The following is a 21,794-nucleotide window of genomic DNA, read 5'->3' on the forward strand; positions in this document are numbered from 1 at the left end:
AATTACACGGACCGGCAACTAATTCGGTGAACCCTTTGATCACCGAGACTCGCACTTGCCCGGCTGCTGGAAATCTGTACAACTTCACGGCGCCACAAAGACAAAGGAAAGGTGGTGGCGGGCAAGGGAGACCAACATACAGCTAGGTGTCCTCAGAGACAGCAAGGTCCCCAACCAAAATCCGAGACGGGAAAACCAACAAACGAACCAAATGAAATGACACGACGCAACCGCTTCGCGACCAGGTCGCCGCAGCCAACAATTACGGCGGGGACCAAGTCTCTGCGACCAACAACAATGTCTGCTCTACCAACCCTCCTCAACCTCCTCTTCGCTGCCGTCGTGCTCTGCGTCGCCCCATCCCTCGCCTACCAACCTCTCTCCGACACCCAACTCAAAGCCATCCCCGCTCCCCTCAATTCCGACTTCGACATCAAAACCGGCGCGCTCCTCGCCCCGATCCTGATCCCTCGCGTCCCCGGCACTCCAGGACAGGCCAAAGTCCAGAAACACTTTGTCGACTTTTTCTCGCGCGAATTGCCCGAATGGGAGATTTCGTGGCAGAACTCAACAGCCACCACTCCCCTCTCAGGGAAGAAGCAAATCCCTTTTCAGAACCTGATCTTCCGACGGGAACCACCATGGACGAAGGAGCGAGGGCCGGGCAGGGCGGCGCTGTTGACGCTGGTGGCGCATTATGATTCCAAAATCAGTCCCGAAGGGTTCATCGGGGCGACGGATAGCGCGGCGCCTTGTGCGGTGTTGATGCATGTCGCTAGGACGGTGGAGGGGTATTTGAAAAAGGTTTATGAAAAAGGGGTTTCCGGGGAACTGGGGAAGGAGGGGAGGGAGGACCAAAAGAGGGAAGTGGGGGTGCAGATATTGTTGCTGGATGGCGAGGAAGCATTTAAGGAGTGGACGGATACGGACTCGCTTTATGGTGCTAGGTGAGTTTTGCCTGTTTTTTTTTTTTTTTTTTTTTTCTCCCTTAGTCTGTTGGATGATCTATCAAGGAGAATGAAGGGAGGCTAAAACCATACTGCTTATGAAAACAGATCCCTCTCCGAAGAATGGGAAAATACACCCTACCCGGCCCTGTCGCGCTTCGCCAACCCCATTCGGCAAATTGACCTCTTCGTCCTGCTCGACCTCCTCGGCTCCGCCGACCCGGGCGTGCCCTCGTACTTCCAAACCACTCACTGGGCGTACAAGAACATGGCCACGGTTGAGGCGCGCATGCGCGCCCTTGGACTCTTGGAAAGCAAACCCAAGGACCCGTTTCTGCCCGAAGCCGGCAAGCTCAAGGAGCATTTTGGCAGGACGTACGTGGGCGATGATCACCAGCCTTTCATGGCTAAAGGAGCGCCGGTGCTGCATATGATCCCGACCCCGTTTCCGCATGTGTGGCATAAGATTGAGGATGATGGGGAGCATCTGGATTTGCCCACGGTCAGGGATTGGGCGAGGATTGTGACGGCTTTTACTATTGAGTATCTGGAGGCTACGACAGGAGAGGCTGGGGCTGCTGGAGGTGGGAAGGAGGGAAAAGGGGAGGATGCTGCTGCTGCTGCAAAGCAGGGGACTACTGATGGGGAGGAGAAGGTTGGGGAGGAGAAGGTTAGTGAGGGTGCTGGGAAAGGGCCTTGATGGATATCTTGTCTCATTGTTTTGTTGCTCACTAGTCGGTTTATAAGAAGCTGTCAATATACATGGTTCAGGTAAGCAGCTAGGTATAAAGCGGTTGTGGATGAAAGTGCAGTGCTGTTACGGTACACTCTTAGTCTACAAGTTTAGACTATGCTCCTTCGTGGTCTGATCTACAACTTAGAAGGTGTAATCGGATGGGATGGTGGAGCGATGGAGACGCGACTTCGGGACGGAATCTCGACGTAAAGTATGCCCCCGGTTTGCAAGTAGCGTTCGTTGTCGAACGGTTTCTTGACTGCAATTCCCCAATCCAGAGTTCAAATCATTTGCTTGAGTGATTTAGGGCAACGTTCTGTCGTATCGCAAGCTCATTGTAGAAGTAAGTTTTCGCCATTCCAGAGGCATCCAACATCGATGTAGAGGTATCTTTAGGGGTGCAGCGGGGTGGCGGGGCAGGACCATGTTGGCGCTGTAAAAAGTGGAATTCAAGGAAGTCACAACGTCAAGTTCCATCGCCTCAGGTCCCCACTGCCCTTCCTGGCGCGCGCCTGCCCAACCCAGGGCAACCTTATTTCCACTTCCATGTCCACGTTTGACCCTTCCACCATCCGTCCTCATTCCGACATCCACGCCTGACTCTTCCACCGCCTGCGAATTCTACTTTACCGTACGCCATCTCCCATAAAGTCTGAACCGCCTCTCCCATACCGCTTACGATCGCCAATCCCATCTTCATATTCTTCCGGACTTGTTAGATTTATCGGCGCAGAGACTGCTTCAGTGCATCTCTGCTCTCCATCACGGCTTCTCACGGGCGACAGCTGCCTGACCAACAACACCCAACAGGCGACGAATCCTTCAATCCCCTGCGCAAGACGGTCACTATTGGCTCTGTACTTTTCAACCGCGCCCATACGACCCAGCAACAACCTTCGCCACATCCTCATTATCTAGTTCAACACTCCTCCATTTCTTCAACCACAGCCCAGTCGGATCTATCTTCGGCACTCAGAGAAGCCATGGACGGCAGGAAACACCCAAGCTCTTTCCAGCAGCTCGAAAAGTTGGGAGAGGGTACTTATGCTACTGTAAGAGATCTCTTCTTGGCCCAGGACTGTCCCTCAGTGAACACGGGGAAGTACTTGTAGGGTGCAAATGGCTGACACTACGTCCTCAGGTCTTCAAAGGCCGCAACCGACAGACGGGCGAGCTGGTAGCTCTCAAGGAGATTCACCTTGACTCGGAAGAGGGAACACCGAGCACGGCAATCCGCGAGATCTCGCTCATGAAAGAACTGAAGCACGAGAACATTGTTGCTCTACACGATGTTATTCACACCGAGAACAAGCTTATGTTGGTGTTCGAGTACATGGATGGCGATCTCAAAAAGTTCATGGACACCAACGGCGAAAGGGGAGCCCTGAAGCCACATGTCATCAAGTCCTTCATGCATCAGTTGCTCAAGGGTATCGACTTCTGCCACAAGAACAGGGTCCTACATCGAGACCTGAAGCCGCAGAACCTCCTTATCAACAGCAAGGGCGCTCTGAAGCTGGGAGATTTCGGTTTGGCGAGAGCATTCGGTATTCCAGTTAACACCTTTTCGAATGAGGTCGTCACTCTTTGGTATCGAGCTCCCGACGTGCTTCTTGGAAGTAGAACCTACAACACCAGCATCGACATTTGGTCCGCGGGATGTATCATGGCTGAGATGTTCACCGGCAGGCCCTTGTTTCCCGGCACCACTAATGAGGATCAGATTGTTCGCATTTTTAGGATAATGGGCACGCCGACGGAACGTACATGGCCTGGTCTCACCTCGTTCCCCGAGTACAAGCCTAACTGGCAAATGTATGCGACACAGAGCCTGTCATCTATCTTGCCTCAAATTGACCGCGACGGCATCGACTTGCTTCAGCGGATGCTCCAGTTGCGGCCCGAATTGCGAATTTCGGCCCACGATGCGCTTCAACACCACTGGTTCAACGACCTGGTCCACCAACAGCATCATCACCAAGCGCAGCAGTCCATGATGCAACAGCCGCCAATGATGCAGCAACAGCCAATGATGCAGCAGCATAGAGGCTATGGACAGCCGCAACCCAACTACGAGGGCTACTAGACAGAGTATCTTCCAAAAACCGGAAGGCAGACATCGCCGGTTCTGGGGTTCCCTCCACCAGTTTTGTGGCATCGGCCGATGCCAGTAGTGCCAGGGTCCCCTCCACCAGGATTCAAGATTTGGGAGCAACTGATGCCAGTAAGAGAGGGCTGCTACACCGAAGAGCAGTTTCTAGGAGGGCGAACAATGCCAGAGTATCCTCCACCAGGGAGATATCCTCAACCGATACCCGGACATCCTCCAGCATGGAGAAATTATTCATCAATACCCGGGCATCCTCCAGCATGGAAATGTTCTCAACCAATGCCATGGTATCCTTCAGGTCAACATGTTCAAATGGGGCATTTACCGAGAGAAAATGATTTGGTTGACCATGGCATGGGTTCAACCACAGACCAATTAATGGCGTGGAAGGGAAGTTCTTGGAGTGACAATTCTGGGATGGACATGCCACGGCGGTCACTGCCCGTGGACCCCAGTTTCAACCCGTTTACACATAATAATGGACAGCGAAATATAATAGTGCCTTATGGGCCTCCAATCCAAACAAATGCAATGGGAAATGGACACCCAAACGCGATGCCGCCGCAATTTCAGTTGCTTCAATTATCTTTCGTGCCTCCGGTTCCCCCCCCTCCACCGGCATTATCGAGGTTACCGGCGTCACATGAGCCTCGACATCAACAGATGGAATTTCCACAAAATTTCCAAACTCAACCCCATGATGTGAACGGTTTCGGACCTAACGCTGGAGAGAGAAGTTCATCTGTATTTCGGTTTGAGAAGCTGCCGCCTGATTCTCGATCATTTTGACCAGTTTGGACAAGAACATACGCCGATGTTGCATGTTCCTCGAGCTTTACTCGCGAAGCTGATGACACACGGCGGACGAGCACAATAAATTAGTAGACGGTAGTCTATGTTATTATGCTTACTTGGTATGGTCATTATCTACACAACGGAGGCATAGCTGGAGCCTTGGTCGAAGATGACGGGAAAAGGGTAGCGCACGCCAGAGGAAGATCGTTGTGCCGTACTTATGCATTTGCCTTTCCTTTAAATAATTGTTACGATTAGCAGCGGAAGTTTCCATGTATGTTGAATTAAAGCGAACATTGATGATAGTCTTCATTATTCACATTGTTCTCGTATTTGTTTACTGGGGAGTTTAGGGTGTTCTCTTAGTCGGGTTGAATTGTATATTTGCAATTCAAGATAGCACCAACGTTATACATGAGTTCTGAGACATGCTGGTGATGAGATGTTCGGCTATTATTACGCGGTGTATGTACATTGTCTAAACAAGCGAGCTTTCATCCCAAACCAAACGGCCTTTCGCGTTCGTTGGCATCGATCCTCTTATCAACACAATGACCTTTTCATGTTAGGTTCTTTCCAGGTTGTTGGCTTGTTGCATTACTGTGTAGGTTCCCCAGAACTCCACGCTGCCCGTTGTTGAAGGTGGAACACCCCGCAAGAGGATGGGCGGGAGCGTCTGCTACGTATCGATAAGCCTTGATCCCTGGCCGGCCCAGAGGTGCCTGGAACCTGCCCGCCTGGGCCTGCTCCACCTGATTTGTTGTAGCCGCAGTGTAACCAGCGCCGGACATGGCGCACTGCGACGGACTTCGACGCTACCAAAGAGTCGGTACTGGCACTGCCCGAGCTTGATCCATGCCCTGCAACAACCGTACAACAACCCATTTCAGTTTCCAACGACAACTCCCCGTTGTGTCTCCTGGCCACCGACAACGCAACTTGTCGCGACAACCAACCGACCAGCCGTCTCTCCATCGACAACCCCCAGCTTTTCACTGCATGCTCTAAATCGCCTTCTCGGGAAACAGTCGCCGCGATGGCTGCCGTAGAGTCACGCAAAGGTAAGGCACACCTTCGGACGCGCCCGCAAGACGATGCCTTTCCACAGAACGACGCTGACCATGCTCGTGCGAGGGAACAGACGAGGAGGCGACCACTATCAAGGTTGCCTCGTCAAAAGCGATCCGTAATGTCGTCAAGCTGAAGAGGCAACCAACAAATAAGCTCTCCAAGCCAGGCAATTGGAAGGAAGCCACAACACCGCTTGACAGTATGTACTCTATATCATCGAATCCATCAACCTGTTCCTCTTCCGCCACTAACCGGTTGCTTACACAAACATAGACGAGGAAAAGAAAAGGGCCAAAGAGAACGCCGCCCTTCCGAGCCCCATCATCAATCAACTAGACCCCCCCGCACAAGTCACATTCGACACCGGCCGGCCGCTTGACGATGTTCCCGATCTGATCTACTGCAAGCTCTGCAAGAAGGGAGTCATCAGGACCTCTGGGAAGGAGCATATCGACGAATGTCTTCGTATCAAGAGGGAAAAGGCGCAACGTAAAAAGGAGGCCCGCGAGGCACGTGAGCGCGCCAAGGAGGCTGCTCGCGAGGAGGAAGCCCGCAAGAACGACCCCGACGGCGCTGCGGGCCGCGACGATGACGACAGCGACGCCGACGAGCCCACCGAGAGAAAGGGAAACGGTGGAAAGACGACAAAGAAGGCTACCGGCAAGAAGCCCGATACCGGCGGAAAGAAAAGGAAAGCCGAGGGAGACCTGGAGAAGGGCAAGGCCAAGAAGAAGAAGGATGAACCGAAACCCAAGACCGCCAAGCCCAAGGGCCCTGTGGATGTTGAGAGGCAGTGTGGTGTCATCTTGCCCAACGGGCAGCCTTGTGCCCGTTCGCTCACGTGCAAGAGTCACAGTATGTCGGCCAAGAGATCCGTGCCGGGGCGATCCCTACCGTATGATATGCTCCTTGTGGCATACCAGAAGAAGAATCAAGCAAAGCAGCAACGAGCCGCCATCGACGCCAATGCCCCGTTGGAGGACGACGACGATCCGAATGCCGGTGCGGTGGACAGTGACGAGGAGACAGCTGCCGTTATGAACGCCCTGGCGAACTGGCGACCGCAACCGGTTGTCCCTCAACCTATCATTGCACCGATCAAGAGGCAGTACCAGCTGGCACGGTTGCACGAGCAACTCCAGACCGTAACGAACGGCGGCCGACTCAACATCTTCAAGGTTGTTGGATTTGGTGCTCAGAAGCTCCCGGAGGGCCATCCCGGTCTCTATCAGCAAGAGGAGGAGCATGCCGGTGACCCTGACGTCTCCATGCAAGAAGTATTTTCCCGACGTTCATCGACTTTCAGTCTTGCAGGACCACCGCAGCGAAGGCCATCAGTGACAAGCAGAGCTTAGGATGCTCGGCCACATAGCCCCTCATCGCAACATCGAAATCCTAAAACTGCTTTATCCCCAATACTGGAAAACTACACGGTATCCAGTACTTTTGCTCCGAAACGAAAACGGCTGACACACCATCTTGAGGAGGAACTAATGGATATATCACGACAAAAACGAGTGCGCTTGACTCCTGAATTAGGTTCGAAATCATCACCGAACCCGAAGCTGGTACGGCAAATTTTGCCGCCACATGTGTCGGATTTTATGAAGAGTCCCAGGGACCCAAGGCGCCCAGCCGACACAAAGGAACAATACCTCAGACAGACATTTGCTCCTGTTAGGAGAGACGATAGCGTCCGATCACCTCATCCAGAAAGTTCATCTAGACCTGGAACTGGGGCAAGCTCACATAAGCCGCCCAGGCAGGCATACCCCGCACAAAAACCTCCAAGCCGCGATGCAGAGCGGACTGTTGCCCGTCCAGGACCGACTAAACATTACTACAACGAATCACCCGCTCGGAAGGATTCAGTTGGTGTCGCGCTTCGAGGAGGCGGCTCAGAAGTCGGATCGCCAAGAACGCATAACCTTGTGAGCCCAGCAGCCGCACAGACCCCAGCTCGACATCCAAGTCGGCGGCTGTCCTCAGCATCACCCGGTCAAAACTCTCTACACCTGAGTCCCCATGTTCCGGACGAAGTTCGCGCAATGGATGCTAAGATATGTCCAGAAATCTCACCGGAAGAAATGGACATGCTTCGGGAGATATACATTGCTTGTCAGCAGCACCCGGAAAAGTTTGATGAGTACCGTCAGGAATACCAAGCTTATCAGCAACGACTACAAGCACAAAAGGGCTTAAGCGGAGGAAAACAACCAACCGGACCTCAGTCCGCAAGCCCAGCGACTGAGGTTCCCCCTCGTTCAACGTTTGATAAAACCGAACATCATGAAACTCAGCGTGCGCTGGAACAAGCGCAATTCAAACCTACTTGCTCCCCTCGCCACGGCTCTAGTACGGTTTTCCGTGGCGGCACTGCTTCCCCTTCGAACACCCTAGCAGGCACACGCCAACGGCCGGAAGTATCGTCACCGGTAACCAGCACACAGCAAAGTTTACCCGACACTCCACATACCCCTAGGAATCATCAGCGCAAGCGGTCTGGTCCTATACCACGAATAATACTCAAGGTACCGAAGCGTACCCTGCAACCGAATATGGGCGTTTCACCAATGAAAGGAGGTTCTCAACGAGATGTTGTGAGTTCACCGAGGAAAACTCACGGCCCAGTGGGAGGCAAAAGCCTCAAGGACTCTTCGGTCGAGGAGAGCAGTCTGGTTGGTACTGATGACTAGAGGGCATCCGAAAAATTAGTAAATCGAAGCAGTTGGATCACCTCCGCTTAACTAGAGGCATGGCTGCTCGCGACAAAGGAGTCTACGGCCACGCAGCCTAGAATTATCCGATATGAAGTCAGGATATTGAGTTTGATAAATGCGACTACACGATGGTCCTACACTGGGGGGATTTGGATCTCCAGTTGTTATTTGCGTGGGCTTTCACCATGAGCCTGTGGTTCCTTTTACTGCACTACATCTATGCTGCTTTTCCTTTATACCTACTTTCTCATTTGGCGTTGGAAGTTTCAGAGGAACAAACGGGTTTTGCATTTCGGATACCTCACTGGTTGGAACTTGGAAGGCATAGGCGTTGGTCGGTTCTCTATACAGTTGGAACTATTGACCTATCTTTACGTATTATCTTCTTTTGCAACTTTTTCTTTCTTTCTCTTCTTTTCTTTTGGTTTTTGGTTCTGTGTTGACGGGGCTTGCTTGGTCAATATATCGACTCAAGCGGATAGGGTAGGTTTGGGTCTTCAGTTAGTTACAGATATACGAAGACGAACCTGGTGGGTTTGGTTTGGGAACCACGACTGGGGTTCGAAGCGATCAGCCGGTATGATAAGAGGTAAATATAGAAGGGTGAATTTGATCAGCGTGATGCCTCAACTACGATGGATAGCTCTTCGAGGTATTGATAAAGTGTCTTTATGAGTGACATATATTTATACTTGTATGTTTTGCTACCATTTGAGGATTGAATTGGAATAAACAATGAATAGCACATGCTGCAAAAACTGCCGATCACTCAAGAGACCCCATGTGCGCCAAGGACGGGATGACGTCGGATCGCGCCCACACCTTCAGCAAGGCTACATAGTGTAGTTCTAGACCTCGGCATCTGCCCGACATTGTCCAACCCCAGGTCTTCTTCCTTTCTCGCATCATTGTTACTTACCTATCATCATCGATTTTTATATTGATTTTCTGCCGTGTCTTCGTTGTTCGCTTGGTTCTCTTTTCTTACCAGCGGTGCTCCTGTTGTTCACGTAACATTCTTTCCATCTAGCCAACGTCAAATTCCCATTCCACTTTTATCCCCTCCCCTCCTCTCACCAACTAACTTACCGCTCTAGATTTCTTACTTCTTTGTTCCACACCATCATCACTTAACCCATCACCACCACCAGCAGTTCCCCTTAGCCTACCCTAACCTAACCTAGCCTAGTTTACAACAACAATCTCCACCACCAGAGAGAGAGAGACAGACACAAAAATGCCCCGAGCATCCAAACTCCTCCCCTCCCTAGGGCACGCCGCCTCCGGCGCCGGCGGTACCATCATCTCCACCTTGACTACCTACCCGCTCGACCTCGTCAATACGCGCCTGAAAGTACAACGCCAACTGCGCGCCGACGGGGCCATTGGGCCCGAGGACGGGTACCAGGGGGTTTGGGATGCGTTCCAAGCGATTTACGAGAGGGAAGGGGGGCTCAAGGCGTTCTTTGCGGGTTTGGGGCCGGATTTGGGCAAGAGTGCCGCGGATAGTTTTTTGTTCTTCTTGTTTTATACGGTATGTTTTTTTCTTTTTTTCTCTTTTTATTTTGGTTCCCCTATGGTGGAAGGAGGTGGTGGTGGTGGTGGTGGTGGTGATGGTGCTGTAAGGAAGGGGAAGTAAGGGGGGAGAAAGAGAAAAAGAAAAAGGAAAAGAGAGAAAAAAAAGAAAAGGGAGCAGAAGGTAAAAAGTCAGATGATGCTAATAAAATGACGACAAAAAAAACAGTGGTTCCGCGCCAAACGCCTCCGCGTCAACGAACCCTACCTCAAAATCCTCGAGGAACTCGCCGTCGGCGCCGCGGCCGGCGCCTGCGCAAAGTTATTCACCACGCCCGTCTCCAATGTCGTTACGCGCCGCCAGACAGCCAACCTGATTTCCTCCTCCTCCTCCTCCTCTTCTTCTGCATCACGAAGTAGTAACCCGTCTACCCCTACCGACGGCAACAGCCCAGTCCGACGACGACCAAGTTCCCCCCCGGCTGCGGCTGCACCAGACCTCTCCTTCACCGAAACCATCATTTCCATCTACCGCGAGCGCGGCTTGCTCAATGGGCTATGGGCTGGATACTCCGCCAGCCTGGTATTGACGCTCAACCCCAGCATGACCTTTTTCCTTCAGCAGATTCTGAAGCGGATGTTGGTTTCGAGGGAAAACTGGGAAGAACCAGGGAGAGCCATCACGTTTGTGATTGCGGCGCTGAGCAAGGTCATGGCTACGAGCGTGACGTATCCGTTCCAGATTGCCAAGGCGAGGGTGCAGGTTTCTGCGGCGCCTTCGTCGGCATCGGCATCGAGGGATAATATTAGTAAGGGGAAGGAGAAGGAAATGGAGGGGGAAATGAAGAAGGTGAAGAAAGCAGCAGCTACTACGGGAAGGAGAAGGGAAACCATCTTCTCCACGGTCCGCCGAATAGCAGAAACCGAGGGTGTTAAAGCCCTGTACGATGGCATTGGAGGGGAATTGCTCAAGGCGTTCTTCAACCATGGCTTGACCATGTTGTCAAAGGATATCATCCATGGGTTGATCATACAGCTGTACTTTGCTGTGGTGGCGGCGTTGAAGGATTATAGAAAGATCAGGGAGAGCGTGAGCAAGAGAGCGAAGAAAGCCGGAGGGGATATGAGCAGGTATTATATGCTTGCGACTTTGGCCGCGCAGATGTTGAGGCAGAGGGGGTTGAGGCAGACACTGGCAATGGCTGGGGTTCTTGGAAAGGGGAAGGTTGAGTAGGAGTGAAGAGGTGTTGGGTTGATCATGATGGTGGGTGTCGGTGTAACAATGCGCGGCTGCATAGGGTGGCGTATAGGCGTATGTGTGTATTTATTAGGGATGAGCACGTTTTGAACTAAATCTTTGTCTCTTTTGGCTGAGGGTATACATATCTGTGAGGGTGATGGTGAACGTGAATGTCTAAGGGCAGAACTTAACACGCGAAGCCGACTCCGTCTTTCTTGACCTGATTCGTGCCTCCAGCTGAGAACCCCGTACCTTCGCGCCTCAGTTCCACCAACCCAGGTTTTATCGTCTCCTTCTCTTTCTTCTCCTTCTTCCCTTCTTTCCCCTTTTTACTACTCGACTCTTTCTTCTCCGTCAACTCCGTATCGCAGACATAGCACACGATAGCATCGGGATCTACATCCGGCGCATGCGGATCATGATGCCCCGTAGGCTTCATGAACTTGTCGACGCAGTTCTTACAAAGCACATGGCCACATGGCTTCGCCAGAGTTGCTCGCGACGAATTCGACAGCGCCTTCTTGCAGGCGGGACATATCCTCGTCTTGGTTTTCGTGCTCGAGTCCTCCTCTTCCGTGAAGTTGATAGCGACAAGCGTGTGGAGCGAGTAAAAGTGCGGTCTGTCTTCGGGCGCGGCGGGACATGTCGGTTGGGTTTTGACTTTCTTCTTGATATCGTGGAGGATGTCTTTGGAGTTCGAGGAGGGAGTTACGGAGGGCGACCAGAAGGAAGGGAGTTTGGGTTTCGAGGCCTGTTACGGAACAAGACAAGTTAGTATGGAGCGCGATCGATATAGGGTGGAAAAAGCAAGGGGAGGCATACCTTTTCGTCTTCAATGGCTCTCCTTGCTTTGGCTCGCTCCTCTTCAGCAATCCTCGCAACCTCGTCTCCGTCCAGAGAAAACTTGCGTTTCTCTCCCCTCTTTTCTTCTATCCTCTTCTCATCTCCATTCTTAGTTGATGTCGATTCGGTTTTTGGTAATGTGATGTCCCGCTTATCATCCCCATTGCCATTGCCTCTCTGAATCGACAATCCGGCCTGCGTAAGCTCGAACTCTCTAATCGCCCTCTCCTGTGCCTCGGCATCTCTTCTTGCTTGCTCCTCAGCTGCTTCTTTCTCCTCCTGCTCCCGCAGCTTCTCGGCGCGCTTGATCTCTCGCTTTTGCGCCAGGATGTTGGTCAGAGCGCATTCGCGGCAGAAAATGTCGCCGTGCAGACAGGCGACCGGGTCGATGGCGGTTTCGAGGCAGAGAGAGCATGACGCAAACGGCAGGAAGGATTCGCGCGAGAGACGGGCGGATGAGGCGGTCCAGGCGGCTTTAGCTAGCTGCCGCTCGTGCGAGGTAAAGACGGGTCGACTGGTGTTTCTTTTGCCTGACAGGTCAGAGTCTTGAACGTCTCAGATGTGTGGTAGAAGGATTGGAGGGGCGGGCTTACTGTGTGACATGTTGTTGGCTATGCTCGTTCAATGAGGTCTGTTGATGTTTTGGTAAAAGTTTTGGAGAAGCAGTCGGGCAGTCGTGAGGTCACAGGAAGATGAGAAGTCGCGAAGTTCCCTCTGAACAGCCCCAGGCAGGGACCTAACAATTGCAGCACAACAGCAGTTCCCCAGGCCCACACTGTTTGCGCGGGCGCCAGTGGACGCGGCTCTTGTGGAGTGGATTAGGGGATTGTGGGGAAGACTTGTCCACTGTGGTGACCCTGTCAGGCACATGCTGAAATCGTTGGCCCGTCGGATTTTACAGCGGACGGACGGGATGAGGGTTCGTTAGGTCTGCTGTGCGCTGTGACGCCGATCGCCTCCCGCCTCTTGGTTTCCATTGCAGAAAGTTGGGAAAATGGAAGAGACGGGGGAAGGACCGAAATAAAGTCGAATGTTTTTTCGCCTCAACAATTCTCATTGTCATGTAACCTACCCTAGATATCTGGCGTTTTTCCAATTAATTCCAAACCTGGTATCATTCTCTTCCCACTGCTTTCGTGTTGATTGTCGCGGGGACGGCTATCCATGGGATCGACCGCTTGCTCCATGTTCCACTCCAGTTGACCTGACTTTCTGCGGATGGCAAAAACGATGAAAAGAAGCCGGGCTTGACTCGTGATAAAAATTTCAAAATACCTACATTGGTCACAACACTTCTCTTTTTTTTTATACCGCGCCACTCGCTGCTTTCTCTTGATTCCTACCAGAACAGAGTGATACCTTGACCGTCACTCTCGCCCTTTTCGGGAATGTCGTCCAATATGACGTCGTCGGCAAATTATAAACCACCAGCACCGGCTGCAGATGCTGCCACTGGCTCTCATGGCACCACCGCCACCACCACCAGCAGCACGATGGCCTCGCCGCAGCAACAGCAACAGCAGCAAATACAGAACCACGCACAAGCGCCTCACAGCCCTAATCTCCCATCGCGAATTGCGTCGGTGATGATTATGGGCCTGACGGGTATCATCTCCAGGACATTCTTGTACGGCTTCAACGACATTGAAGTCAAGGGCCTCGACAGGTTCAAGCAGCTTCTAGACAGTCGCGAAGATCCGGAGAGGAGAGAGCGTGGACTTCTTACAGGTGCGTTAATGAATAAAGTTCTACTACATGTGGAAATGTCCATGCTAACAGTCTAAATTGCAGTCTCCAACCATATCAGTGTGTGAGTGCCTCAAGTCCGTGAGCTTCAGACAGTCAACCCAGAACACCAAAGCTCACATGTGTGATGACATTATGCAGTCTCGATGACCCGGTAGTATGGGGTGTCCTCCCATTAAGTTACGCCTTCAACCCGAACAATCTCCGCTGGACACTGGCCGCTCATGACATTTGCTTCGCCAACCCGTACGTCTTCTTCTTCCAACTCCCTCATCCCTGACCCCGTCCCATCCCATCCTATCTCATCCCATCTCATCTTATCTGATCCTAACCTCCTTCACAGAACATTCTCCGCCTTCTTCACAGCCGGTCAAGTCCTCCCCTGCCACCGCCTCAAACACTCCCCGCACGGCGGTCTCTTCCAGCCCTCCCTAACGCAAGCCATCCGCCTCCTATCCTCCCAACCTTTCACACAACCCGGCTTCTCCCCCGCGCCGCTGACCTCTCCCGTTACTTCCCTCTCGACCCCTTCAGCAGTCGACATCCCCGACCCCTTCACCATCGGCACCCTCACCTACTCCACCACCGGCTCCGACTCCCACCCCGCCCCCTCCATCTACACTCGCAACCGACACTCGTGGGTGCACGTCTTTCCCGAGGGCTTGGTCCACCAGCACCCGCAGGTCGATCTGCGGTACTTCAAGTGGGGCGTTGCGCGCCTGATTCTCGAGAGCGAGCCGGCTCCCGACGTGGTGCCCATGTTCATCGATGGTACGCAGCACGTGATGAACGAGGAGCGCGGGTTCCCGCGCTTCCTGCCGAGGATCGGCAAGAAGATCAGGGTGGCGTTTGGGGAGGTGGTGGATTACGAGAGGGAGTTTGGGGATTTGCGGAGGAGGTGGAGAAGGGAGGTGGAGAGGGTGCGCCAACAAGAGGAGGAAGAGGTAAAGGCTGCTGCGAAGGCTGCCAAGGGGAAGGAGTTGGTTACTGTGGAGAACAGCAGCAGCAAGCCGAGGTTGCTGGGTGACTTGCCTGAGCAGCTCAAGTATTCAGAGGAGGCGCAGAAGATCAGGATCGAGTGCGCGAGAAGGATGAGGGAGCAGGTCCTCAAGGTCAGGAGGGAGTTGGGCGGGTATGACGAGAGTGATCCCAACTTTGGAGAGGCGAGCACGTGGGCGCCGGACAGGAAGGTCAAGGCGGAGAAGTATAAGAGCAGGGTGGATGGGAGCGAGATTAACCAGGACTAGGAGTGCCGTGGCTAAGTTTGCTCGTCTATCAGTCTGCGACTGTTGTGTGTGCGAGACAGTGTGGGAGTTGAGATGGAGTGAAGAAAAAAGAAAAAACAGGGTCCAGAGAGGCCAGAGCGCGACTGGCTAGCTGCTTGAGTCTCAGCCACCTCGGTCCGAGAAGAGAGGAGAAGTAGAGGCATTATGGATGTATCTTGTATGTATATAGATTTGCGGTTTGGTGACATGGGCGTCTGTGATAGTTGGCGAAATCTAGAAAGCGGGCGGATCAAGATAGAGCAAGGTTGGGAAAAGCAATTTATTGTATTTCATTCACGAGATACATCGGGAGGGCTAGCAGGGCTTGAAAACAGCCTTCTTGCGTTGTCTACAGTCGAGTATGATCATGAGAGTAGGGGATATTTGGGGATCTTAGATCAAACAGGCCTATTACACATTTGGTCTATTTGACACGATTGGTGTTCATTGGCCTGGTTTATGAGCAGTAATATATACCGTGAAAAGTCATTCAATAACCCCGGCTTGATTCCTTTTAGCTGTGAACATAATACCCAAGTGAGCCAAGTGTAACTTGGGAGAAGATTTATTGTTTTGGGTATCCAAAGGGGTAGTTTCTGGCCCTCATTGCCAGCCTTCCATATACCCATATAAGTTCGCCAATCCTACAAAAATTTGCCCATTCCCATCTGGTCGCCTGATCTGGATACTCCCAATTCCTTTCGTAAGCCACCCCCTTTCGCCGGATATCAAATATCCAACCCTGTCAAGAATACGACTCCTCCGGCCTCTCGTGATACCAAAGCAGCTGCTGCCCTCCCGCGAGCTGCGTCTGTGGTTGCGGCACAACAATAGGCGCCTTTTTCCTCGATGAAGGCAGAGATTCTATCGACGTTAACACCCCTTCCGGCGGCGTATCGGCCCTCTCTTGCTTGACCTCGTGGTTGTTGCTGTTGTTGTTGCCGCTACCTCCGACACCGCCATCCACCACCACCAACGTCTCTGCCAACCCTCGCGCCTGCAACATCCCAGTATCCGCAAAAATAGTCTCGAGCATATTTCGGGCAAACACCGTATAATGTCTTGGCACACCCGGTGCTGACCCAGCCACTTGTATCTGGAACAGCAAATTCGGCAAACCCACCACGCCCATTCCCGCCCCTCCACTCGTCATATCGATATAATCTCGATGCTGCCTTTCCAGCCTCGGGTGTCGGTAATGCGTCGGGATGGAAACCAACAAGTCGCGCGCAATACGCCGAATGGTGGCAAGGATGTTCTGCTGTTCCGCCGCCATGTTGGCGGGAGAAAACACTTGCGCACAGCTCACCGGGTATCGATCGCTAAACTCGATCAGCAGCCGACACGTGAGCAGCCGCAGCCAGCGCTGGTGGTTCCAGCCGCGGGCGACCCAATGGTCGGCATAAACATGGTAGCTATCTTCGAAGACGCCGTCGGAAGGGAAGAAGCCGGGGGCGCAGCGTTCTTCGAGGACGGTCCATATGGAGCTGACACTTCCTTGGCTGTGCTGGCGTTCCCAGGCGTCGAGCTCGGCGTCGATGGCGAGGGCGCTCCGGATGATTTGCGAGGTTTTGGGCCGTCCGTCGATGAGGGCGTAGTTGTTTAGGTAGGCATTTAGCTCGAGCAAGCGAGTGGCGATGTCGAGGATCTCGACGGCGGGTTTGTCGGAGGGTGCGGCGAGGCGGTTGCATAAATCGAACCAGCCGCTGTAGGCAGGTGGGAGGGCGAGGTTGCCGACGTAGAATGGGTTGAGCTGGTGGTTGTGTTAGTCTAACTGAGAATCGGTAGAATGGGTTGAAGTTGGGGGGTTGAGGGTACCAGGGCAAGACATAGTTGTAGGAAACCACGCATCAGATCTTGAGGTAAGTTAGGAATACATAGAAAGTTACTGAGTAAGGCTGTGGCTCCCATCAAGTGGGTTCGCACCGCCTCGGTTGGTCGACCTTTGTTTCGGATTACCTGAAAAACATGTTAGTAACACCGTCCAAGAATTAATGATACATAAGAGAGAGTCCTCACTTCATAGATCGCAAGCATGATGACAGTTCGTAAAGAGATATCCAAGTTCATTGCCTGAGGGTTTGCTATCGAGGATGCCGTATGTTGAAGTGCCAAGCCGTATTTTTGCCTCGCCATGGTAACCAATGCTTTGTTGCCAGTGAGGTTGGACATACTCGCCAATCCTACGGCTGCCATCATGTCCCGAAACTCAGGGGCATGAATCCATTCCACCATCCGCAGCTCATGTGCCGCGGTAGGTTCGTCCGGATGTCCCACCACATAATGCTCGACGTAAAACTGGATGGCCTGGTCGTCCTTAGTGGCGTAGATCTCTTGGGGTAGCCTTGTAAGACTGTGTTCGGGTGATGCTGATAACTTGAACCGCGGTCTTGTGGAGAAGTAGCTTCGACTGGAGACGACGCTCTTGGGAGAGGGAGTTGACGATGAAGACGAAGATGAAGATGACGAAGAGCTGGAAGGCGAATCCGCGGAATCCGGGAGGTCTGAAATCCCCCACTGAGCGTGTGCCTTCTGGATAACCTTGGTGCTCTCATCTCGAAACATCAACGACAACTGGTCCCTATAGCCGGGACAGCTCTTGCCCACTCGGATGCATTGGGTGCATTGTGGTTGAATCTTATCACACTATAAAGCAGAGGAAGGATATCAGCAACCAAGTGACTTGTCGATAGAGTGATGCAGGAGATCGGGATATATATATGTTTTGTGTTGTTGTGACCTGGAGCCCTTATGGGCTGGGGCTCGGCTATAAGCAAAGGATGATCCCCATAATGTAACGCCTCAACATGGACAATGGGTACTTTGGACTTTGTAGATATTTGCTCGTTGCACCTTGTGAGACAGTGCTGGGGCTTGAAGGTGTTGTGTGGGAGCGGGCATGTATAAGGATAGGGCGGCACATACCTTGATTCTCCTGGTTCGACAGTTCTGGCACCCCTGGGAGGCTTTGCCGCAATAGACCATGGTTCGGTACGATCCGAGAATGACAGTGTACTTGCAGGATGTATAGATTCCGTGTGCCGGCGTCGGTAACCAGTGATTGCAGAGACAATGGGCGTACTGTCGATTCCACCTGAATGACTGTCGGTCGTATCGTGATGTGTCAAAAAGTGACCAGGAGGAGACCAGCTACGAGACAATTGTCGGATAGGGAAAGCAGATCGTAAAATGGTGGGAAAAGCGCGGCATATCACTGCAAACCCATGCCATATGCCTCCACATCAAGCATGCCGTGTTCCTAGTCTCCCGCTAGAGACGGCGGCTTATGCTTGCCGTTGAGTCCTCCGGCGAAAATGGTAGCAGAGCAACGTGGGGATAGGTATCAACCGGCGCGGAGAGTACCACCTCAGCATTACTTACATAGAGGCAGCAAAAGGGCACTCCATTCCGAGATTTGCATTCCCAGCTTCTTCTCCCCAGTTCACCACACATCAAGGCATGGAGTGTAGAGTACAAACGCTGAAGCGAAACCCAGGAGACGTCCCCTGGCTTGAAGCTGATCTCATCCCCATCCCGTGAAGAGCGAACATGACCATCTTCACCTCTTCAGCTTTCACGGTTCGAGGTTGGGTATGTAGCTGGTCGTCTCCAGGTCGAGCCATGGCAGAAAACATTGTGATTCCTGGCACGGTCAGCTGGTTGGATGAACCACTGTTTCTGTGGGTTTAAATTCAAACATGCCATGATGTGAGGACCGTGCGCTTCCGCTTACCGCACTGTTGGAACACATCCACAGCGAATGTGTGGTGTGGGGGGACGATCCTTGTATGCAGTGTAAAGACCAGGCACGGATAGGTAGGTTTCCATCTTGGCCCTTCTGGCGGCGTGAGGGTTCGATGGAAGTTCATCCAAGATGTCAATACTTGATGATCAACGCGAGAGCCCACGACCCTGCTCTGTTTTTGCTATGTAGCTTGTATCGCCGTCAAAAGTGGCCGTGATGTGTTGGTTGTGGTGTTGCCATGTGACGAACGTTTTGTGATGCTGTACCTCGACATAGTACATAGCACAGTAGCTGTCAAGCCTGCATAAGTGGAAACCCCTGCTTATCTAGCTTTGCAAGAGCAGCCCTGGTCTCCAACTTGCAGCATTTCCAAGGCCGAAATAGCTTTGCTGGGCCACGAAGAACCATAGACAATAGACCACATAGCTGGTTGGCGACGACGACGGCGAGAGGTGGAGATATTCCGTGAGATGCTTCCTAAGAAGATGGGAATCGCTTATTACGCTTAGAACCCACTCACACTCGCATGGGTTCCGACAAGGGGGCTCTTGGACCAGGGGAAAGAAAAAAATCGAAAAAATATCAAATGACATACGCTATATTAGCGACGCGCACCAAAATACAATACACTACTAGAACATTACGGCTACCAGAAACACAACACAACAGTACTACCATTCTGCCATAGAAATTAATATAAATTTGACTGCGAATAGAAGATACTTAAACTATATGATTAGCGTTAAGTACAATTAAATTGCTTCAGGTTTAATATAATTACGGATATTACAAATTCTAGCGCTTATTTTTATTAAATATACGCTATACAAGTTAGCCTAATAATAGCGATAGCGTACTTATACTAAAAAAACAATTATTTAAACTAATAAATACGGATACTACGTATTTAACTAATTTCTACTACAATATAAGAAACACATTTAATTTTATCTCTAATTTACTAACTACAATACGAAGACGCGTTCTATTATACTAACACAAACTACAACAATCCCTATCAATATCAACATCGTTTTAGTTCACAATGGATCCTATATAAGAAGATTAAAGTTTTATTATTAATCGTATTAATAACGTTCCTATTAATAATAATCATTTCGCTATCGATATTGCTAATAATATTGCCGATAATAACCACGACCGGCTTCTTAAATTCGTACTACTAAATTGGGAGGATGGCTTCGATGACGATTTTTTCGACGAGCTCCTATTCGAATATAAATTAAGAGGAGGTAATACGCTTCTTAGCAAAATATAAATCGATAATAAAAATATATTTAATATAGTTATCGAAAATATTTAGGAGTTTATAGAAGCTTTGGGATTTAAATATAGTATAGACTCTTATTTTCCGAATTTACTAATTCTAATAGATTCTTATCACTATAGAGCCCGTTACCGCCGAACCCGTTACCACTAAGCCCATTACCGCTAAGCCCGTTACTATTAAGCCCGGTGCCGCTAAGCCCGGTGCCGTTGAGCCCGGTGCCGCTAAGCCCGGTGCCGCTAAGCCTAGTACCGCTAAGCCCATTACCGCTGAGCCCGTTACCATTAAGCCCGTTACCGCTAAGCCTATTACCGCTAAGCCCGGTACTACTAAGCCTATTACTACTAAGCCTATTACTACTGAGCCCTACGCGCAAGAACCAGCGCCTGCCTTCTTCTCAATACTAGTAGATTTAGCTAAAAAGCATTACTTCTTCTTCGATACTACTATTATTATAATATTCGACGAGACTTATCTATAGTCTCGCTATAGCGACTTCTTCAATAATATCTATACTTCCAATGGCATTATATATTACTATCACGACCCTTTTACTAGGCAATTGGACGGGGATTTTCATTAGTATTTATACTATCGGTTATAGCCTTTAAAGCTACGGAAGTAAAAGTACGAATCTAAGAACATACGTATGAAATCGACGTATGAGTATTATAGTTGCCTAGTTACAGTAAAGCGCATCTAGTACCCTAATAGTACTATTATCTTCAAGCTTATAGACCCCAGGCGTTATTATTCTTATATTCTTAATATTTATAATTAAATAAAAAAGCCTAAAGTGCTAATACGATTAGCTATTAACAAGACTATACGAAACTACCCTCCAGTAATAATTCTACGGTTCTTTCGTAGTAATAATAGCTATAATATTAATGTAGGGAGAGATGTACGTATTGCCGGCGGTTATTAATTTATTTAATAAAATATAATTAACGCCGGTAAAATATATCGGCAGCGGCACCCTAATCCGCAGAGAATTAATACTGCTTTTTTACCTAATTGTCAAATTAATAAAGTTTCAAAGCATTTAATTCAAAGGATTATAACCACAACGGATAAGGGATAAAACATTTCTTAATTCTATAGGGCAATTGAGGTTGACTATAAGGTTAATTAAATTATATTCCGTAGTTTCGTCTTTACCTCCTTAAACTAATTTAAAACGCTTTATTAGCGCGGCTACCTTATACTTATAGACGTTACGTACTATATTAATTAGTTTGGGTAGCTTCTATATATAATCCTTATAAGAAACGAATATAATTATTAGCTTCCTTATAACTACTTTTTAATAACGAAGTTTAATAGTAATATTATAGCTATTATATTGTCTATACTACGTGGATAGGTAATTGAGTATTGCGGAGAGGATCGCCTATAGCCACTTTATTACTTTCTTACTAATAACTCCGCTATTAAGTAAAAGGCTATTAGAATAGCCTTTCCTAATTTAAAAATCGACTACCTTCTATACTACATCTACGCAAAATAAATACTAAAGTGTAAATTAGCTAGTAACAAATATAAAACCTATCTACAATATATATTTAAAACTATTAAGTATTAGCAATCTAAAGTGATTTATAATGAGTCGATAAATGCCGCTCTTACTAGTTTACTTGTAATTAATACCGTATAAGGGTATATTAATAAGCATTAAGTATTGTATAAGAAGTAATGGGCGAATTACGTTCGTAAATATTCGCCTCTCTTATTATAAATAATATTAACCCCTAAACGCCTCTTTCAATATAT

General features: G+C 50.3%; 7 protein-coding genes across 7 annotated transcripts; 5 read left to right on the top strand and 2 right to left on the bottom strand.

The window, feature by feature from the left end:
* Nucleotides 1-297: 297 nt before the first annotated feature.
* On the top strand, nucleotides 298-3,769 carry B0T23DRAFT_428076 (kinase-like domain-containing protein; the record flags this gene model as incomplete). The annotated part of the gene is made up of 4 exons (XM_062840112.1): nucleotides 298-947; nucleotides 1,056-1,621; nucleotides 2,494-2,735; nucleotides 2,825-3,769. The coding sequence occupies 4 exons, from the start codon at nucleotides 298-300 to the stop codon at nucleotides 3,767-3,769; spliced, it is 2,403 nt and encodes an 800-aa protein (XP_062694585.1).
* A 1,261-nt stretch (nucleotides 3,770-5,030) lies between these two features.
* B0T23DRAFT_403928 (uncharacterized protein) lies at nucleotides 5,031-8,355 on the top strand (the record flags this gene model as incomplete). Its single annotated transcript, XM_062838826.1, has 5 exons — nucleotides 5,031-5,152; nucleotides 5,370-5,633; nucleotides 5,797-5,858; nucleotides 5,933-6,996; nucleotides 7,225-8,355. The coding sequence occupies 5 exons, from the start codon at nucleotides 5,031-5,033 to the stop codon at nucleotides 8,353-8,355; spliced, it is 2,643 nt and encodes an 880-aa protein (XP_062694586.1).
* Nucleotides 8,356-9,198: 843 nt separating this feature from the next.
* B0T23DRAFT_453053 (mitochondrial carrier domain-containing protein) lies at nucleotides 9,199-11,196 on the top strand. The gene is made up of 2 exons (XM_062841160.1): nucleotides 9,199-9,913; nucleotides 10,124-11,196. Exons 1-2 carry the CDS (start codon nucleotides 9,617-9,619, stop codon nucleotides 11,126-11,128), a joined length of 1,302 nt encoding a protein of 433 aa, XP_062694587.1. The 5' UTR covers nucleotides 9,199-9,616; the 3' UTR covers nucleotides 11,129-11,196.
* A 2-nt stretch (nucleotides 11,197-11,198) lies between these two features.
* On the bottom strand, nucleotides 11,199-12,669 carry B0T23DRAFT_453054 (uncharacterized protein). Its single transcript, XM_062841161.1, has 3 exons — nucleotides 12,571-12,669; nucleotides 11,957-12,507; nucleotides 11,199-11,885 (listed from the first exon to the last, which is right to left on the bottom strand). The coding sequence occupies exons 1-3, from the start codon at nucleotides 12,578-12,580 to the stop codon at nucleotides 11,322-11,324; spliced, it is 1,125 nt and encodes a 374-aa protein (XP_062694588.1). The 5' UTR covers nucleotides 12,581-12,669; the 3' UTR covers nucleotides 11,199-11,321.
* Nucleotides 12,670-12,953: 284 nt separating this feature from the next.
* B0T23DRAFT_378339 (uncharacterized protein) lies at nucleotides 12,954-15,468 on the top strand. Its single transcript, XM_062837087.1, has 4 exons — nucleotides 12,954-13,705; nucleotides 13,769-13,787; nucleotides 13,865-13,969; nucleotides 14,067-15,468. The coding sequence occupies exons 1-4, from the start codon at nucleotides 13,366-13,368 to the stop codon at nucleotides 14,968-14,970; spliced, it is 1,368 nt and encodes a 455-aa protein (XP_062694589.1). The 5' UTR covers nucleotides 12,954-13,365; the 3' UTR covers nucleotides 14,971-15,468.
* On the bottom strand, nucleotides 15,455-17,902 carry B0T23DRAFT_378342 (uncharacterized protein). Its single transcript, XM_062837088.1, has 3 exons — nucleotides 17,008-17,902; nucleotides 16,807-16,947; nucleotides 15,455-16,741 (listed from the first exon to the last, which is right to left on the bottom strand). Exons 1-3 carry the CDS (start codon nucleotides 17,551-17,553, stop codon nucleotides 15,734-15,736), a joined length of 1,695 nt encoding a protein of 564 aa, XP_062694590.1. The 5' UTR covers nucleotides 17,554-17,902; the 3' UTR covers nucleotides 15,455-15,733.
* Nucleotides 17,903-18,537: 635 nt separating this feature from the next.
* Nucleotides 18,538-20,646, top strand: B0T23DRAFT_395201 (uncharacterized protein; the record flags this gene model as incomplete). Its single annotated transcript, XM_062838173.1, has 3 exons — nucleotides 18,538-18,579; nucleotides 20,128-20,427; nucleotides 20,626-20,646. The coding sequence occupies 3 exons, from the start codon at nucleotides 18,538-18,540 to the stop codon at nucleotides 20,644-20,646; spliced, it is 363 nt and encodes a 120-aa protein (XP_062694591.1).
* Nucleotides 20,647-21,794: the final 1,148 nt, after the last annotated feature.

This window comes from Neurospora hispaniola (genome assembly GCF_033458365.1).
Source record: "Neurospora hispaniola strain FGSC 10403 chromosome Unknown B0T23scaffold_3, whole genome shotgun sequence".
Lineage (NCBI taxonomy): Eukaryota > Fungi > Ascomycota > Sordariomycetes > Sordariales > Sordariaceae > Neurospora > Neurospora hispaniola.

Excerpts from the sequence above, each read along its gene's own strand:
- B0T23DRAFT_453054 (XM_062841161.1), bottom strand. Across the intron at positions 11,886-11,956 it reads GAGCCATTGAAGACGAAAAG|GCCTCGAAACCCAAACTCCC; the intron begins GTATGCCTCCCC and ends GTTCCGTAACAG.
- B0T23DRAFT_378339 (XM_062837087.1), top strand. The coding sequence starts at position 13,366 with ATGTCGTCCAATATGACGTCGTCGGCAAATTATAAACCACCAGCACCG. Across the intron at positions 13,970-14,066 it reads GACATTTGCTTCGCCAACCC|AACATTCTCCGCCTTCTTCA; the intron begins GTACGTCTTCTT and ends CCTCCTTCACAG.
- B0T23DRAFT_453053 (XM_062841160.1), top strand. The coding sequence starts at position 9,617 with ATGCCCCGAGCATCCAAACTCCTCCCCTCCCTAGGGCACGCCGCCTCC. Across the intron at positions 9,914-10,123 it reads TGTTCTTCTTGTTTTATACG|TGGTTCCGCGCCAAACGCCT; the intron begins GTATGTTTTTTT and ends CAAAAAAAACAG.
- B0T23DRAFT_378342 (XM_062837088.1), bottom strand. The coding sequence starts at position 17,553 with ATGTTTCGAGATGAGAGCACCAAGGTTATCCAGAAGGCACACGCTCAG. Across the intron at positions 16,948-17,007 it reads TCATGCTTGCGATCTATGAA|GTAATCCGAAACAAAGGTCG; the intron begins GTGAGGACTCTC and ends CATGTTTTTCAG. Across the intron at positions 16,742-16,806 it reads TACAACTATGTCTTGCCCTG|CTCAACCCATTCTACGTCGG; the intron begins GTACCCTCAACC and ends CACAACCACCAG.